The sequence below is a fragment of the Rutidosis leptorrhynchoides genome, chromosome 3 (genome assembly GCF_046630445.1).
Source record: "Rutidosis leptorrhynchoides isolate AG116_Rl617_1_P2 chromosome 3, CSIRO_AGI_Rlap_v1, whole genome shotgun sequence".
Lineage (NCBI taxonomy): Eukaryota > Viridiplantae > Streptophyta > Magnoliopsida > Asterales > Asteraceae > Rutidosis > Rutidosis leptorrhynchoides.
The window spans coordinates 84,304,190-84,321,615 of NC_092335.1; the positions used below are offsets into that span (position 1 = coordinate 84,304,190).

Here is a 17,426-nt window from a genome sequence, read left to right on the forward strand (position 1 = left end):
CAAGATGGAGAAGTTAGCACGACTGTATTTGAAGGAAGTCGTCTCCAGACATGGAATACCAATCTCTATTATCTCTGATAGGGATGGCAGATTTATTTCAAGATTTTGGCAGACATTACAGCAAGCATTAGGAACTCGTCTAGACATGAGTACTGCCTATCATCCACAAACTGATGGGCAGAGCGAAAGGACGATACAAACGCTTGAAGACATGCTACGAGCATGTGTTATTAATTTCAAAAACAGTTGGGATCGACATCTACCGTTAGCAGAATTTTCCTACAACAACAGCTACCATTCAAGCATTGAGATGGCGCCGTTTGAAGCACTTTATGGTAGAAAGTGCAGGTCTCCGATTTGTTGGAGTGAAGTGGGGGATAGACAGATTACGGGTCCGGAGATTATACAAGAAACTACCGAGAAGATCATCCAAATTCAACAACGGTTGAAAACCGCCCAAAGTCGACAAAAGAGCTACGCTAACATTAAAAGAAAAGATATAGAATTTGAAATTGGAGAGATGGTCATGCTTAAAGTTGCACCTTGGAAAGGCGTTGTTCGATTTGGTAAACGAGAGAAATTAAATCCAAGGTATATTGGACCATTCAAGATTATTGATCGTGTCGGACCAGTAGCTTACCGACTTGAGTTACCTCAACAACTCGCGGCTGTACATAACACTTTCCACTTCTCGAATTTGAAGAAATGTTTTGCTAAAGAAGATCTCACTATTCCGTTAGATGAAATCCAAATGAACGAAAAACTTCAATTCATCGAAGAACCCGTCGAAATAATGGATCGTGAGGTTAAAAGACTTAAGCAAAACAAGATACCAATTGTTAAGGTTCGATGGAATGCTCGTAGAGGACCCGAGTTCACATGGGAGCGTGAAGATCATATGAAGAAGAAATACCCGCATCTATTTCCAGAAGATTCGTCAACACCTTCAACAGCTTAAAATTTCGGGACGAAATTTATTTAACGGGTAGGTACTGTAGTGACCCGAACTTTTCCATGTTTATATATATTAATTGAGATTGATATTTACATGATTAAATGTTTCCAACATGTTAAGCAATCAAACTTGTTAAGACTTGATTAATTGAAATATGTTTCATATAGACAATTGACCACCCAAGTTGACCGGTGATTCACGAACGTTAAAACTTGTAAAAACTATACGATGACATATATATGGTTATATATATAGTTAACATGTTTTTATTATAAGTATGTATCTCATTAGGTATTTTAACAATGAGTTATATACATAAAAATGAGACTATTAATTTAAGAAACTCGAAAACGATATATATAACGATTATCGTTATAACAACGTCTTACTAGGTACATATGAATCATATTAAGATATTGATACACTTGGTTAATTATGTTAAATGATAAGTAAATATATTATTAAGTGTATTAACAATGAAATACATATGTAAAAATAAGACTACTAACTTAATGATTTCGAAACGAGACATATATGTAACGATTATCGTTGTAATGACATTTAACTGTATATACATCATACTAAGATATATTATATATCATAATATCATGATAATATAACAATTTAACATCTCATTTGTTATAATAAACAATGGGTTAACAATATTCAACAAGATCGTTAACCTAAAGGTTTCAAAACAACATTTACATGTAACGACTAACGATGACTTAACGACTCAGTTAAAATGTATATACATGTAGTGTTTTAATATGTATTCATACACTTTTGAAAGACTTCAAGACACTTATCAAAATACTTCTACTTAACAAAAATGCTTACAATTACATCCTCGTTCAGTTTCATCAACAATTCTACTCGTATGCACCCGTATTCGTACTCGTACAATACACAGCTTTTAGATGTATGTACTATTGGTATATACACTCCAATTATCAACTCTTAGCAGCCCATGTGAGTCACCTAACACATGTGGGAACCATCATTTGGCAACTAGCATGAAATATCTCATAAAATTACAAAAATATGAGTAATCATTAATGACTTATTTACATGAAAACAAAATTACATATCCTTTATATCTAATCCATACACCAACGACCAAAAACACCTACAAACACTTTCATTCTTCAATTTTCTTCATCTAATTGATCTCTCTCAAGTTCTATCTTCAAGTTCTAAGTGTTCTTCATATATTCTACAAGTTCTAGTTACATAAAATCAAGAATACTTTCAAGTTTGCTAGCTCACTTCCAATCTTGTAAGGTGATCATCCAACCTCAAGAAATCTTTGTTTCTTACAGTAGGTTATCATTCTAATACAAGGTAATAATCATATTCAAACTTTGGTTCAATTTCTATAACTATAACAATCTTATTTCAAGTGATGATCTTACTTGAACTTGTTTTCGTGTCATGATTCTGCTTCAAGAACTTCGAGCCATCCAAGGATCCGTTGAAGCTAGATCCATTTTTCTCTTTTCCAGTAGGTTTATCCAAGGAACTTAAGGTAGTAATGATGTTCATAACATCATTCGATTCATACATATAAAGCTATCTTATTCGAAGGTTTAAACTTGTAATCACTAGAACATAGTTTAGTTAATTCTAAACTTGTTCGCAAACAAAAGTTAATCCTTCTAACTTGACTTTTAAAATCAACTAAACACATGTTCTATATCTATATGATATGCTAACTTAATGATTTAAAACCTGGAAACACGAAAAACACCGTAAAACCGGATTTACGCCGTCGTAGTAACACCGCGGGCTGTTTTGGGTTAGTTAATTAAAAACTATGATAAACTTTGATTTAAAAGTTGTTATTCTGGGAAAATGATTTTTATTATTAACATGAAACTATATCCAAAAATTATGGTTAAACTCAAAGTGGAAGTATGTTTTCTAAAATGGTCATCTAGACGTCGTTCTTTCGACTGAAATGACTACCTTTACAAAAATGACTTGTAACTTATTTTTCTGACTATAAACCTATACTTTTTCTGTTTAGATTCATAAAATAGTGTTCAATATGAAACCATAGCAATTTGATTCACTCAAAACGGATTTAAAATGAAGAAGTTATGGGTAAAACAAGATTGGATAATTTTTCTCATTTTAGCTACGTGAAAATTGGTAACAAATCTATTCCAACCATAACTTAATCAACTTGTATTGTATATTATGTAATCTTGAGATACCATAGACACGTATACAATGTTTCGACCTATCATATCGACACATCTATATATATTTCGGAACAACCATAGACACTCTATATGTGAATGTTGGAGTTAGCTATACAGGGTTGAGGTTGATTCCAAAATATATATAGTTTGAGTTGTGATCAATACTGAGATACGTATACACTGGGTCATGGATTGATTCAAGATAATATTTATCGATTTATTTCTGTACATCTAACTGTGGACAACTAGTTGTAGGTTACTAACGAGGACAGCTGACTTAATAAACTTAAAACATCAAAATGTATTAAAAGTGTTGTAAATATATTTTGAACATACTTTGATATATATGTACATATTTGTTATAGGTTCGTGAATCGACCAGTGGCCAAGTCTTACTTCCCGACGAAGTAAAAATCTGTGAAAGTGAGTTATAGTCCCACTTTTAAAATCTAATATTTTTGGGATGAGAATACATGCAGGTTTTATAAATGATTTACAAAATAGACACAAGTACGTGAAACTACATTCTATGGTTGAATTATCGAAATTGAATATACCCCTTTTTATTAAGTCTGGTAATCTAAGAATTAGGGAACAGACACCCAAATTGACGCGAATCCTAAAGATAGATCTATTGGGCCTAACAAACCCCATCCAAAGTACCGGATGCTTTAGTACTTCGAAATTTATATCATATCCGAAGGGTGTCCCGGAATGATGGGGATATTCTTAAATATGCATCTTGTTAATGTCGGTTACCAGGTGTTCACCATATGAATGATTTTTATCTCTATGTATGGGATGTGTATTGAAATATGAAATCTTGTGGTCTATTATTATGATTTGATATATATAGGTTAAACCTATAACTCACCAACATTTTTGTTGACGTTTTAAGCATGTTTATTCTCAGGTGATTATTAAGAGCTTCCGCTGTCGCATACTTAAATAAGGACGAGATTTGGAGTCCATGCTTGTATGATATTGTGTAAAAACTGCATTCAAGAAACTTATTTTGTTGTAACATATTTGTATTGTAAACCATTATGTAATGGTCGTGTGTAAACAGGATATTTTAGATTATCATTATTTGATAATCTACGTAAAGCTTTTTAAAACCTTTATCTATGAAATAAAGGTTATGGTTTGTTTTAAAAATGAATGCAGTCTTTAAAAAACGTCTCATATAGAGGTCAAAACCTCGCAACGAAATCAATTAATATGGAACGTTTTTAATCAATAAGAATGGGACATTTCAAATTCTAGTTAAGCGCAAGTCGTTCAGCAAAGACAATAAAGACACGTAATTCGTAGGTCCAGAAACAAGTCATGCATTCGGGTTTTACTAGTATTATTTCTCATCCTTGATCTTGTGGAAAATAACCGTTGTGGTCGTTGGCAAGACAGCATGTTGTAACGTCGTCAAAAGGACGAGGGTTAAGTAATGCCCAACAGCCCCGTAACAATCTAAAAACCTTGTCTCTCACTCCAACTACTGAATCCGTCACTTGTGGGAATATTTTATTTAACAGTTGCAATCCGATGTTCTTTTTCTCAATTTGGTGAGAAGCAAACAACACTAACCCGTAAGCATAACATGCTTCTTTAAGTTTCATGTTGGAAGCTCTTTCTAAAGAACAAAGTCCTATGTTGGAATATGTGGAGTCAAAATAGGCTCTCAACCCGTTGCGTAAAATTGCATTTGGGTTCCCCTCACTTAATGCCTTAAAGAAAACACGGCGTAACTTAAGGTCTCCCCAATGTGATATACCCCATCTCTTAAAGGAAAGCCTTTTATAAACTAAGGCATGCCTGGAACGTCTTTCAAATGTTCGACACACTAATTTCGCCATAAATAATTGAGCCGATGAATTCTGACCAACTCTAGACAAGATTTCATCAATCATATCCCCTGGTAGGTCTTCTAAAATATTCGGTTGTCTATCCTTAACGTTCATTTTGTATTTTTATACTGTAAAAGAGATGAAAAATTAGATCTTGTAAAGGATGATAGAATACAAACATTACAAGCAATTTTTACATACAGCATAAAAGTACAAGCACACTACAGTACATATATTACACAGCATGATTACAATTCTTTATTCCGACTCACTTGTTTCATCCTCCCCGGACTTGGTTCGTTTTGCTAATTTCCTAGGGATACATGGTGCTCCTCTAATATGAGCCGTCATTTTCACAAATGGTTTAGAAAAACCTGGTGGTTTAGATGTTCCCGGGTTATAGTTAAAGTTTAAGAAATACGGGTGTTTACGATATATCTCATCGGGATATTTCATGTTAACATAAAGTTCATCGGTTTTGGACTCGGTTTTCTCTATTTTGATAGCTTTTCCCATATTTTTTTCTTTTGCTATATTAAATTGAGCCGGGGTAATTTCTATAACATCATCGGAATCCTCGTCGGGATCCGATTCATCTGAAAATTGGTAATTTTCCCAATATTTTTCTTCCTCGGCAGAAACACCATTGACCATTTTTAACTTTGGTCCATTGGTTGAAGATTTTCTTTTATTTAACCGTTTTTCTTTGGTTCTTAATATTTTCTCCTCCGGAACCTCTTCTTCCGGTTCCTCTTCTTCCGGTTCCTCTTCTTCCGGTTCTTCTTCTTCTTCCGGAATTAGTGAATCTTCCCAAAATACATTTGACTCTTCATTATTATTAGGTGAGTCGATGGGATTTGTACTAGAGGTAGACATCTATCACACAATATCAAACACGTTAAGAGATTAATATATCACATAATATTTACATATAAAAATATATAGTTTCCAACAAAAGTGTAAAGCAATCGTTTTTAAAGTAAACACGGTCGAAGTCCAGACTCACTAATGCATCCTAACAAACTCGGTTAGACACACTAATGCAAATTTCTGGTTCTCTAAGTCCAACGCTCGGATACCAACTGAAATGTCCCGTTCATATCGATTATAAACGTTTCATATTAATTGATTTCGTTGTTAGGTTTTGACCTCTATATGAGACGTTTTTCAAAGACTGCATTCGATTTTTAAAACAAACCATAACCTTTATTTTATCGTTAAAGGTTTAAAAATATTCCAAAGATTATCAAATAATGATAATCTAAAATATAGCATTTTCACACGACCATTACATAATGGTTTACAATAATATTACACAACAACTTAAGTCTTCGAATGCAGTTTTTAAACAATATTATACAAGCATGCAGACTCCAATCCTGTCTTTATTTAGAATGCAACAGCGGAAGCTCTTAATAATCACCTGAGAATAAACATGCTTTAAACGTCAACAAAAATGTTGGTGAGTTATAGGTTTAACCTATATATTTATCAAATTGTAATAATAGACCACAAGATTTCATCTTTCAATAACATGGAATCTGCATAAAAATTATTCATATGGTGAACACCTGGTAACCGACATTAACAAGATGCATATAAAATATCCCCATCATTCCGGGACATCCTTAGGACATGATAATTTCGAAGTACTAAAGTATCCGCAACAATGGATGGGGCTTGTTGGGCCTAATAGATCTATCTTTAGGATTCGCGTCAATTAGGGGCCAGTTCCCTAATTCTTAGGCTACCAAGCAAAAAGAGGCATATTCGATTTCGATCATTCAACCATAGAATGTAGTTTCACGTACTTGTGTCTATTTTGTAAAACATTTAAAAAAAACTGCATGTATTCTCATCCCAAAAATATTAGATTTTAAAAGTGGGACTATAACTTACTTTCACGTATTTTCACCTCGTCGGAAAATAAGACTTGGCCACGGGTCGATTCACGAACCTATAACAAATATATACATACATATCAAAGTATGATCGAAATATATTCACAACATATTTTATTACATTTTAACGATTTAAATTTGTTAAGTTAACAGTCCAACGTTAGTAGTCCACAATTAGTTGTCCACAGTTAGTAGTACAGAAATAAATCAATACATATTCTCTCGAATCAATCCACGACCCAGTATATACAAGTCTCAGACTCGATCACAACTCAATGTATATATATTATTTTGGAATCAACCTCAACCATGTATAGCTAACTCGAGCATTACCGCATATAGAGTGTCTATGGTTGTTCCAAATAATATATATAGATGACGTCGATATGATATGTCAAAACATTGTATACGTGTCTATGGTCTATCAAGATTACATAATATATGTTAGAATACATGTATAATACAATATAAGTTAGTTAAGATATGGTTAGTATAGATTTGTTACAAAGTTTCACGTAGCTAAAACAAGCAAAAATATCCAATTTTATTTTACCCATAACTTCTTTGTTTTAAATCCGTTTTGAGTGAATCAAGTTGTTATGGTTTCATAATGAACTGAAATTTATGAAACTAAACAGAAAAATTATAAGTTTATAGTCGGAAATACAGGTTACAAGTCTTTTTTGTAAGAGGTAGTCATTTCCGTCGAAAGAACGACATCTTGATGACCATTTTGGAAAACATACTTCCACTTTGAGTTTAACCATGATTTTTGGACATAGTTTCATGTTCATATGAAATATCATTTTCCCAGAAGAACAACTTTTAAATCAAAGGTTATCATAGTTTTTAATTATCCAACCCAAAACAGCCCCCGGTTTTACTACAACGGCGTATGTCCGATTTTACGGTGTTCTTCGTGTTTCCAGGTTGTAGATCATTAAGTTAGCATATAATATAGATATAAATCATGTGTTTAGTTGATTTTAAAAGTTAAGTTAGAAGGATTAACTTTTTTTGCGAACAAGTTTAGAATCAACTAAACTATGTTCTAGTGATTACAAGTTATAATCTTCGAATAAGATAGTTTTATATATATGAATCGAATGATATTATGAACATCATTAGTAGGTAAACCTACTGGAAATGATGAAGAAATAACTTGAGCTTCAATGGATCTTTGATAGCTTGGAAGTTCTTGAAGTAGAATCATAACACGAAAACAAGTTCAAGTAAGATTACCATTTGAATTAAGATAATTATAGTTATAGAAATTGATCAAAGTTTGAATATGAGTATTACCTTGAATAAGAAAGATAACCTACTATAAATAACAAAGGTTTCTTGATCTTAGATGATTACTTGGAATGGATTTGAAAGCTTGGAAGTAGACTTGCAAACTTGAAAGTGTTCTTGAAGTTTTCTTAAGTAGTTGTTTTGTAAGTTGTTTTATGTTTGGATTTATGAGCTATATTGATGCAGATTTTGATGCAAATTTTGATGAAGATGATGAAGAACACTTAGAACAATATGAGAGAACTTGATAGAGATGAGTTTGAATCAAGAAAATTGAAAAATGAAAGTGTTTGTGAGTGTGTAGGTTCACGTGAAAATGGGGGTACCATATAGTCTCCATTAGTTTGTAATTTTGTGAGATATTTCATGCTAGATGTTAAATGATAGTTCCCACATGTTTTATGACTCACTAAGGGCTGCTAAGAGCTAATCATTGAAGTGTATATACCAATAGTATGTACATTTAGGAGCTAGGTATTGTACGAGTACGAATACGGTTGCATACGAGTAGAATTGTCGATGAAAATGAATGAGAATGTAATTGTAAGCATTTTTGTTAAGTAGAAGTACTTTGATATGTGACATGAAGTCTTTCAAAAGTGTACTAGTACATCTTAATACACTATATGTATATGCATTTTAACTGAGTCGTTAAGTCATCGTTAGTCGTTACATGTACATGTTGTTTCGGAACCTTTAAGTTAACGATTTCGTTAAATGTAATTAATCCCATTGTTATTATATCTAATGAGATGTTAAATTATTACATTATTATGATAACATGATGTACTAATATATCTTAATATGATATATAAATATTAAGACGTTAATAAAACGATAATCGTTACGTATAGATATCGTTTTGAATTTCTTAGGTTAGTAGTCTTGTTTTATGTATAAGGTTCATTGTTAATATACATAATAAGATACTTACTTAACATTTCATCATGTTAAACATATATATATGTTCATATATATAATATCATGTCATATACAAGTTATAACGTTCGTGAATCATCGGACAAACTGGGTGGTCAAATGCTAACACAAAATCCGTTTCAATTAATCAAGTCTTAACAATTTTGATTGCTTAACATGTTAGAAACATTTATTCATGTAAATATTAATCTCATATAATATATAATCATGGAAAAGTTCGGGTCACTACACCGTGCAACGCACGGGCTCATAAAACTAGTACTATTTATAAAAAAGAGATTTAATTAGCTTACATGTCATTAGCTACTTAAATATTGCATATTAAGCCAAGTGTAATTTTCACATGTCATAATTATTCATATACCCCCTTATCAACCTTTAAAATCACATATTTACCCAAGTAAATAACATAATATCATATATATATCCAATTTAAATACTAAAACTACCATATGTATTCATTTAGTTTAAAAAATTCACTAAATCCAATTTTACACAATTTAATTCATATTTCATTTCTACTCCTATATACTACTACGATCATCAGAAAAACTACACACATTTGTTCATACACAAATGTCCTATTATTATAGTATATTCATACACACATTTGTTCATATAAAATCATAAGATACTAATTTTGAGGGAATAGTAACGTATTACTCTTATTAGTAAAATTCTGTCATTACATAATTAGATTCAACCGATTTCTTAAATCTGATAGAACTCGAACAATTTTTTGTTGTTGCAACTACACGCAATATGAAACATATATGTATTTTATAGTACAGGCTCAAATACGTCATTTTTAACAACTATGACTTATTGAAAATAGAGTACGGGCTCAAATTAACCACATTTAAGCTATTGGGTCGACATGTCTCCTTAAACGAACCAAAATATTGCTTGAAAATGTAGATCAAGCGTCATAAAATTAAAATAAGTGACTTATTTAAAACGAATTTTGAGTAGTCGTGCAAAGCACGGGCTCAAAACCTAGTTTATAAATATAAAATAGTACTACGTACAACTTTTAACAAGTCTAGAACTTAATTAAATTAGATAGCTTACCTTTACATTATTGTCTTTCTAAATACTAAAATGTTATATTCAACATCAAGTTTAAAGTTTGACATAAATAACTAAATAAGTAAAAGTGATGTAAATCCTGAATTTGTGTTGAAACATCAGCCGAATACTATCAGATTAAACAAGAATTGAGGACGTATTGATCATTGTTTTTAAAAAAAAATATTTGCTCCCACTAAGAAACGTTGGTAGGTTATCGACTAACTTCTTCCAAGAATTCAACGTCAATTGAAAAACATTATGCAACATACATAAAGTTCACATTAACATCATTGAAAATCATTTGTGTAAGTGTGAGTAATTGTTCCATGAATTGTTATGTAATCTGATAGAAATTAGAGACATATTTATAGCTAAAATATATGGCAGTTATGTCCTAACCATCGTGTCTCTTGATGATCCAACATAATTGTATATAAACAAGTATGTCTGTTCAATCATCAAATAACTGTCTGTAAATAACTAGTCTTCCACGTATCATGGCCATGATAAACGAGTGATAACCAATGCCCTTTCACGTACACAATCATGCCTATGATGAGCCAGTGATAACCAATAAATAAGACAAGTTCTAACAATTTGTATGAAAATCAAATTTAACATGCTCAAGAAAAAAACAATTACAACGTAAAAAGTATCGTGAGGAACATATTCAGTAGGAAAGAATTGTTCACAATGATCTAATAGAGAATGAACATGATGACGATGACAAAGATGACGGTTTATCTTCCTCGCATTCTGAATAATAGAAGACTATTGTTTGCTCGGTAGTATTGATTCCGTAAGATATGCGATCCAAGATTTAACGTTTTGAGTTTCGAGGTTAGTCTCGCTAGTGTGTTTCGTTCTCTATTTTGTTTAGTTTTATTTTTTTTGGGTACTCTTGTCGGGATTTTAGGGGGTTTTTTGCTAAAAAAAAGAAAAAACGATAACTCATATTGAAATAAATGTGTTTCCTTTTAGAAAACACATTCAACCACGAAGGTACAACATTCTATTAGGAGAGACTCGTACCTAGAAAGCTACAAACAAATAAAAATTATCTATAACCGAGCATCCTCAAAACATACCCAAAACAAAACCCACAACAATGCATGTCAGGATTTTAGGTTTATTTTTTTTTCTGAAAGGCAACAGTCGGCATCGAATACTTTCATTTGTCACGCACGCACGCACTTTCGGGAGGAAACCCGAATCACGTTGCAGGAACCCGATCCTTAAACTATCCCGAGGAGCAGGCGGACCGGGTTTGAATCCTGAATGGATCCGAGAGAAAACCCCCTTGAGGTCAATCTGGAGCTCCATATTTCAGGCGGATAGATTAATATGATGGGCCGAGCGAGGCTCGAACTCATGACGTAACCCTCGCCCCAACACACAAGTTGTTGGGGATACCGTTGAAGCAAAGCTTCGTTGGTGGATTTTAGGTTTATTGGGTGTTGTTTTTTGTTGAGCTTATTGTAGTGTTTGATTTGGTCAAGCTTAAAGAAGCAGGAATCAAGTTCAAGAAAAGGAAATCCGATCGAGTTTGGGATGTCAAATTAGAAAATGGGATTTTAGAGACACCCCGACTATTAATCAAGGATGGAACCAAATATCTCTCTGTCTCAATCTAATAGCATTCGAGCAATCACATTCAGAATTGTGAAACTATAATGACATCATACGTGATCTTTATGGACGATTTGATAAACTCGAAGATGTCGTGCACCTCCACTATTGTGGGATTATTGAACGTTGGTTATGAAGTGATGATGATAGCGCGAATCTGTTTGATCAACTGTGCCATAACCTTGTTTAATTCCACTCAAGGATGCCTTGGGGGGGGGGGGGGGGGGGGGGTGTCTACCGCCCATGCCTTCAGATTGGGCCGGGTTTCCTCTTGGACAGTAGTTGTGGGCGGATTACACAACTGTTAGAGATGAACGCGTGAGTGGTTAAGTCTCTCCTAAGTGATCTCGTACTGCTGTATAAAAAAAAAAAAAAAAAAAAAAAAAAAAAAACTGTTCCGTGAGATTGTTTTTGACATCAACAAGTGTTATCATTCAGAGCTTTCAAAAAAGGTTTAAGTGGTTAACCGGGCTAATAATCACCAGTGGAATTCGTGGCGTGCAAGCTTAATGAATAATTATGTTAGCAATCCCTGGGCTATTATCTCGTTTTTAGCAGCTGTGATTCTGCTGCCTCTGCACAAACGTTTTACGGAGCATATGGGTATTACAGACCACCTTTATGATGTTCTCGCACATAGACAAACAGCTATTATATTGTTCCTAATTGAATAATTGTAATATTTGAAAAATCTCATACATACAACTAATAAAGATATGCTTATACCGAATTGGATATATACTGCATGAATATGTAAGCATATACACAGATAGAACGAACAACCCGTATATATAGAAAGTCAAGCTTCATTTATCTAGAATGTTACGACTAATGCAAAACCTATACGGAAAAAATCTTCTAAAAGGAACAACCCATTGAAAAGTTCAAGTGACCTTCAATCCCTACTAAGATGTGTGTCAGTGAGTAATACAAGAAACGAAAAGTACTAATAAGTTTGAAATTTCAATCTCTGGGAACAAGACCTGCAGTTTCAGTTGAAGTTGCCCTCTTTCCATCATACCTCTGTAAACGAAAATATTACTTATATGAATGATTGTATAATAAAGTAACTAATAATGTGAGGTAACATGGGAATAAAGGATACCTGTTTTCCAAAAGAAAATGGGACATATTTGTATTTAACCATATGTAGTATCTGCTTCTTCATGGTGAGAGTGAACAATATGACCCAATAAAAAAGGAGTATAGGCCAAAAAACAGGCACGTCAAACGCACTGAAGAATGTCAACACGAAAGCAATGCAAAAGGCCTTCGTTATTGAGTACCTATCATCAAGGAAACAAATTATTTGGATCATCAAACTGAATGGATAAAAAATAAGCAGCCTATGGCATCAGGGTAACGTTAATTCAAGCCATGCATTAATCATTTGATATTTATGCTATAGATCTCTTGACTCATGAAGGTTTATCTCAGTTGAGCATAACTCATTCAAACTTCCCAAAAACTAAAACCATATAAAAATAATAGATATCATGCATTTCACAAAGCTCATACAGAAAACGAACAAAAACATTGCAATAAACAAGAACATTACAATAAACGAGAATCTAATCTTCGTGATCTTTAAAAACTGAAGAGAAGTCTGTGACTGCAAGAAAAATTGACATGTAATGATGCATTTTCTAAGTTATAAAGAACAAGAAACGTGTCCTAAATGAAACACTTAATTTAACTGCAGCATCAATACTAATTGATGTGTCCTTGCAAGCTTTCAATATACTAATTTTACTATTCAGTATATCCAAACATTTACTTGTATCTTCTACATTATGTGCATATATTGTTCCGTTCGAAAAAAGGGCATATATTGCACAATTTCAAAATTTAGAGTGCCTGAAACAGATTTGAGTCTAGACGAAATTTTGATCAATTTGATTCAGAATAATCATCATCTGAAAATACAGCATAAACTCCCTTAATTCTATCACTAATTTCAACACTCGTTCGCTCGATCCAATCAGACCTAAAACCTAACCCTAATCTATCAAAATCAGTGAATCACAGAGTATACAATCCATTTCTAAAAAAATTTACACAGAGACGATCCTAAATTGTAATAATTTAAATAAAAAAGCCTGCAATTACCAAAACTTAAACTCAGGAAGACGACGAACAAACGGCCGGAACTCATCGGAGCTGCGGGACGGTAACGTCGGACCATCGGAAAGGTCCTGAAATTCTGGATCAACCTGAGGAGATAGAAACCCTATCAATAGATTAAGGATATATATCCCTAACGCATACGAGACAACGTAAAACCCTTGCACGAACAACACGCGAATAGTGTAAACGAAGGCGATGATACAGAAGATGATCCATCGGTAAAGTAAAAACGGCGTTGACTTGTCAAGCAGATGTTGGTAGCGTTGTGACACCACAAAAGCCCAGCGTTGTACGGCTGCTGCTGGTGTGTCGGTTGAATGTAATGCGCCGGATGACGGTGGAACGTTGGTGTTGGGCGGAGTAGTGGTGGTAGGGTTGGTTCCTGGATCCATCATCTTAACTTTGAATCAATTTGGTGAAGAAATTAGAAACCGATTTGGGAACACATAGATACAGAAGGAATATGTGCGTGTGATTAACTAGCAATTTGTAACTTTTTTTACCCATTCTTTTTTTCGCAATTATTAAAATTTGATTATTTACTTTTTTTTTCCTTTTTTTTTTTTTGAACGGCAAATTTGATTATTTACTTAATTAATTCATTACTTAATTAATTAGTATTATGATATGATTATTATTATTCCGGTGGTTCGCCAGGGTTCAGCGAACTTCACTTTGTACACCCTTTCCTCGCGCTTTCCTTCTCCGTTTTGCATCATGTCTCTTGAATCTACTTCAACTTAACTCCGCCCTCACTTTGTTTTTCCCTAGGTCGTTTCATTTTGCTCTAGCGAATGGTTTACGTGATCTTTCTGGTGACTGGTCACCCGTCGGTTTATTCCGCAGCTTGAAGTAATCTTCGGGTGTGGTGATTGTGATGGTTGGGTTTTCATGTTTATGCAAATTTGTGAATTCATGCAGTTTTAGTTTGTGTATTTCGTTTGCGTTTTGAGTGATTCTTTTGGGTTTTTATTTGTTGTGACTTTGCATATTTACTGGGTTCCGTTGGTTTTTAATAATTTTAAGGAGATTTGGTGTTGTTTGGTCGACGTCGTTTGAGGGTAAATGGGTAGGTGCTTATCGGTGTTCAATTTGGCTCAATGTCGATTTCAAGGTTTCATACATCGGACTGTGTTTTGGTTTGTTTCCCTAGCAATTCTTCCCATACTTTGGGTTTCCTGCTCCAGTGTCCTTTCCTATATGTCACTGAAAAACCATCCAGCTAGGATGTGTCGAGGTTACTTATAAGTTATAATTGTGTCTTCGACTTAATTCACTATCGCATGTGATTTTTACTCAATGAGTTCGTGACATTTGCAGTGGATCCATACACTATGTGATATGTTTTGCTAGTGTGGAGTTATCCTCCTAAGGTCTCGGGCGGAGTTGGATCCTTTATTGTTGGCTCTAATCGATCAGGTATTTTATGACATGTAGACAACATATTTCGTGTCTTTGTGACCAGGTGTTCGCCCCTTATTTTATGTGTGTATGTGTTTGGTGGGGAACGCGACTGAAGCTTTTCTTGGATTCTTGGATTTGTTGAGGTTGACATTAGTTTCAATGGCGAGTTTATGCTATGACCCGTGGGGTCACGGAAAATCATTAGCTTAATTTTTTTTTTTTTATAAAAAATATATTTAATTTTGGACACCACTAGATTTAACTATATGAACCCATATATTTTTCGAATTTATAGTTTATCTTTTAAGCTATGTATGACACCTCTAAATTTAACTACTAAGACCTTATATATTTTTCGAATTTGTAGTTTTTAGAAGTAAATAACTAATAAAATATTATTCAAATATAATTATAACTGGAAAAAAAATCAGGACCCCATTCAGTTTCTATTCTAGAATCGCCACTGATTAGTTTCTATCAAATGTCATGTGAAGCGTCATCAAGGACGTTTAATATTCTGGTGAAACTTGTGCCCCAAACTGTGCGTAGGCACATATGTTTTGATGGTTCAAGGATTGTAGTAGTTTGTTTTTTGTACGTTCAATTGCTGATATGGCTTGAATTAACGGTTTGTTCAATGTGGTGTTTCGATTAGATGGGTGGATCATTTCAAACTATAGATGGGCAAAAAAACCGGATCCAGATCCGATCCGGTGACCCGATCCGGAACCGGACAGAAGCAAAACCGGACACAGCAAAAACCGGATCCGGATCCGAGATCCGATCCGGTTCGACCCGGATTCAGATTTTCAAGAAAACCGGATTTTTTCCGGATATAAATCGGATTTTATCCGATCCGGTTTGGATCCGGATCCGATCCGGTTTTTCAAAAAACTAGGCTTTTTTTTTTTTTTTTTTGCAGTTTTTTTTACTATTTTAACCCCACAAAGTCCATTATAAATACATGGTAATGCTTTGGTTGAAAATGCACCAACAAACATTCTCATATTTATTTCTAAATCACTAAATATTCTCTAATCTCTAGTCTACTTATCCCATAATGGATAATTCACAAGCTTCCGTTTCCGGTTCCGCTTCCGTTGGAACATCTTCACAAGGCTACACTACGGCCGATATTGATTACAAAAAAGAAACAAAGCGAAAAGGGGACGTTTGGTCCAAATTCGAGTTGTGTGTAATGAAGGATGGTGCGGAAAAAGCTCGTTGTACACAATGTATGAAGTTCATGGGTGTTTCGGGTAATACAACGTTAAGAAAACATCTTGACAAAAGTTGTAGTGCAAGGCAAGACCCGAGACAACAAACAATGCGGGCCGATGGTTCGATTTTTGAATACGATGCCGAAGCTCTTCGGCAAGATTTGTCAAGGTTTGTCATTCAACAAGCGCTTCCTTTCAACCACTTCGGCAATCCAAGGCTTACGGAGCTAATTCGGAATCGACTACAACCGCGATATAGCAATGTAAGTCGTTCTACCTTAAGACGTGACGCCTTTAAATTATGGAAAAAAGCTAAAACTGAAATAATTGAAGGTTTTCGAACATATAAACATAGGGTTTCTATAACTTGTGATGTTTGGAGCGCACCACATGGAACGGCAAATTCTTATTTAGCCGTTACCGCTCATTGGTTTAATCCCGATTCGTGGCTTTTAATGAAACGTGTTATCGATTTTAAAATATTTGGTTATCCACATAACGGTAATAATATAAAAAAAGCGTTACAAGACACTTTAGAAGAATATAATTTAATCGATAAAGTTTTTACAATTTCGCTAGATAATGCATCTAATAATGATGCGGCCATGAGTGAGTTAAAAATTGCACTTAGACCGATTTTAAATGGTGCATTTATTCATACACGTTGTGTTGCTCATATTATAAACTTGGGAGTTCAAGATTGTTTAACTTTTTGTTCTTCATTAAAAGAAAAATTTAGAAGATTATTAGTAACGATTTATCGTACGAGCAACGCACGACATCATAACTATAAGGCTTTTGTTAAAGATTGTCATGGCACTTGGTTAGTTCCT

At 33.8% G+C, this 17,426-nt stretch overlaps 1 protein-coding gene across 1 annotated transcript; it reads right to left on the reverse strand.

Annotated features, from left to right (window-relative positions):
* Positions 1-12,565: 12,565 nt before the first annotated feature.
* On the reverse strand, positions 12,566-14,414 carry LOC139896427 (protein RER1A-like). The gene is made up of 3 exons (XM_071879072.1): positions 13,952-14,414; positions 12,948-13,128; positions 12,566-12,865 (listed from the first exon to the last, which is right to left on the reverse strand). Exons 1-3 carry the CDS (start codon positions 14,362-14,364, stop codon positions 12,806-12,808), a joined length of 654 nt encoding a protein of 217 aa, XP_071735173.1. The 5' UTR covers positions 14,365-14,414; the 3' UTR covers positions 12,566-12,805.
* Positions 14,415-17,426: the final 3,012 nt, after the last annotated feature.

Coding starts and splice junctions, on each gene's coding strand:
- LOC139896427 (XM_071879072.1), bottom strand. CDS start 14,364: ATGATGGATCCAGGAACCAACCCTACCACCACTACTCCGCCCAACACC. Junction 13,129..13,951: donor CTTCCTGAGTTTAAGTTTTG/GTAATTGCAGGC, acceptor CCTTGATGATAG/GTACTCAATAACGAAGGCCT. Junction 12,866..12,947: donor CATTTTCTTTTGGAAAACAG/GTATCCTTTATT, acceptor TTTCGTTTACAG/AGGTATGATGGAAAGAGGGC.